The 1,971-nt window shown below is 73.8% G+C and overlaps 1 protein-coding gene across 4 annotated transcripts in view; it reads right to left on the bottom strand.

The window, feature by feature from the left end:
* Window positions 1-1,392, bottom strand: part of med15 (mediator complex subunit 15) — a 168,562-nt gene extending 167,170 nt beyond the window's left edge. For all 4 annotated transcript variants that reach the window (XM_088000269.1, XM_088000271.1, XM_088000270.1 and 1 more), the window contains exon 1: window positions 1,245-1,392. In XM_088000269.1, coding sequence (XP_087856395.1) covers window positions 1,245-1,312 — 68 coding nt within the window. In that variant the 5' untranslated portion in view covers window positions 1,313-1,392. The remainder of the gene's footprint in view (window positions 1-1,244) is intronic.
* Between the last annotated feature and the right edge of the window lie 579 nt (window positions 1,393-1,971).

The raw sequence follows: 1,971 nt of genomic DNA, 5'->3' as shown, positions 1-1,971 counted from the left end.
GGGGAGGGGAGGAGGGGGAGGGAGGGGAGGGGAGGGAGGGGAGGGGGAGGGGGAGGGGGAGGGGGAGGGGAGGGGGGGAGGGGAGGAGGGGGAGGGGAGGGGAGGGAGGGGAGGGGGGGGAGGGGGAGGGAGGGAGGGAGGGGAGGGGAGGGGAGGGGAGGGGAGGGGAGGGGAGGGGGAGGGGAGGGGAGGGGAGGGGAGGGGAGGGGAGGGGAGGGAGGGGGAGGGGAGGGGGGGAGGGGAGGGGAGGGGAGGGGAGGAGGGGGGGGAGGGGAGGGGAGGGGGAGGGGAGGGGGAGGGGAGGGGAGGGGGGAGGGGAGGGGAGGGGGGAGGGGTGGGGAGGAGGGGAGGGGGGGAGGGGGGGGAGGGAGGGGGGAGGGGGGGGAGGGGGGGGAGGGGGAGGGGAGGGGGGGGAGGGGAGGGGGGGGGAGGGGGAGGGGGGAGGGGGGGGGAGGGGAGGGGGGGGGAGGGCAGGGGGGGGGAGGGGGGGGGAGGGGGGGGGGGAGGGGGGGGTGAGGGGGGGGGAGGGGGGGGAGTAGGGGGGAGGGGGGAGGGGGGTGAGGGGGGGGTGAGGGGTGGGGAGGGGGGTGAGGGGTGGGGAGGGGGGGGGAGGGGGGGTGAGGGGGGGGGAGGGGGGGTGAGGGGGGGGGGGGAGGGGGGGGGGGAGGAGGGGGAGGGGGTGAGGGGGGGTGAGGGGGGGGGGAGGGGGGGGGGAGGGGGGGGAGAGGGGGGGGAGGAGGGGGAGGGGGGAGGGGGTGAGGGGGGGTGAGGGGTGGGGAGGGGGGGGGGGGGGAGGGGGGGTGAGGGGTGGGGAGGGGGGTGGAGGGGGGGGGAGGGGGGGGTGAGGGGGGGGGAGGGGGGGTGAGGGGGGAGGGGGGGGTGCCCGCGGGCGGTAAATGCGGACCCTCTCCTGCTCCTTGCCCGGCGCCACACTGTGTTAATGTTCTGAGGGAGAGTGACGAGAATTTAAACGTTAACTGTTTTCTCTCCACACGTGCTGTCAGACCTGCTGAGTTTTTCCAGCAATTCCTGTTTTTTGTTTTAAATGTCAGTGGCCACCAGCTCTCATTCAGGAAGCTGCCGCCCCCGCGCGATGCTGTCAGCCCGGCTCGGGGACTCAGGAAAGCCCGAGGTCGGTCCCTGGGGCCCTTTCCCAGTCCCCAGTCACGCCACGTTCCCGAGACCCGGACTCGGCTTTCCCAGCCCGGCCTGGCTCCGCTCGCACTGCCCGATACTGTACTCACATCTGCGCCACCACTTTCTGCCGAAACGCGGGGCTCCGCCAGTCGCTATCGCTCACATTCACATCCATCGTGTGGCCTGGCCCGACTCACCCAACAACGAACCAGGAGCAACCCGACAGAAGTCCTCCCACCGCACGGGGCGCTGAGTCCTCCGATTGAAGTCCTCCCACCGCACGGGGGCGCTGAGTCCTCCCACCGCACGGGGCGCTGAGTCCTCCCACCGCACGGGGCGCTGAGTCCTCCCACCGCACGGGGCGCTGAGTGCTCCCACCGCACGGGGCGCTGAGTCCTCCGAGAGAAGTCCTCCCACCGCACGGGGGCGCTGAGTCCTCCCACCGCACGGGGCGCTGAGTCCTCCGACAGAAGTCCTCCCACCGCACGGGGCGCTGAGTCCTCCGACAGAAGTCCTCCCCACCGCACGGGGCGCTGAGTCCTCCGACAGAAGTCCTCCCACCGCACGGGGCGCTGAGTCCTCCGAGAGAAGTCCTCCCACCGCACGGGGCGCTGAGTCCTCCGACAGAAGTCCTCCCACCGCACGGGGCGCTGAGTCCTCCCACCGCACGGGGCGCTGAGTCCTCCCACCGCACGGGGCGCTGAGTCCTCCGAGAGAAGTCCACCCACCGCACGGGGCGCTGAGTCCTCCCACCGCACGGGGCGCGGAGTCCCTCCCACCGCACGGGGCGCTGAGTCCTCCGAGAGAGTCATCTCATGGAGGGCGGAGTGTTTT

This window comes from Chiloscyllium plagiosum, unplaced genomic scaffold (genome assembly GCF_037043375.1).
Source record: "Chiloscyllium plagiosum isolate Xiang-an unplaced genomic scaffold, Cpla_swu_hap1 HiC_scaffold_24, whole genome shotgun sequence".
NCBI lineage: Eukaryota > Metazoa > Chordata > Chondrichthyes > Orectolobiformes > Hemiscylliidae > Chiloscyllium > Chiloscyllium plagiosum.
Note: the sequence above shows the minus strand (reverse complement) of the source record. Positions and strands in the feature narration are given on the sequence as shown.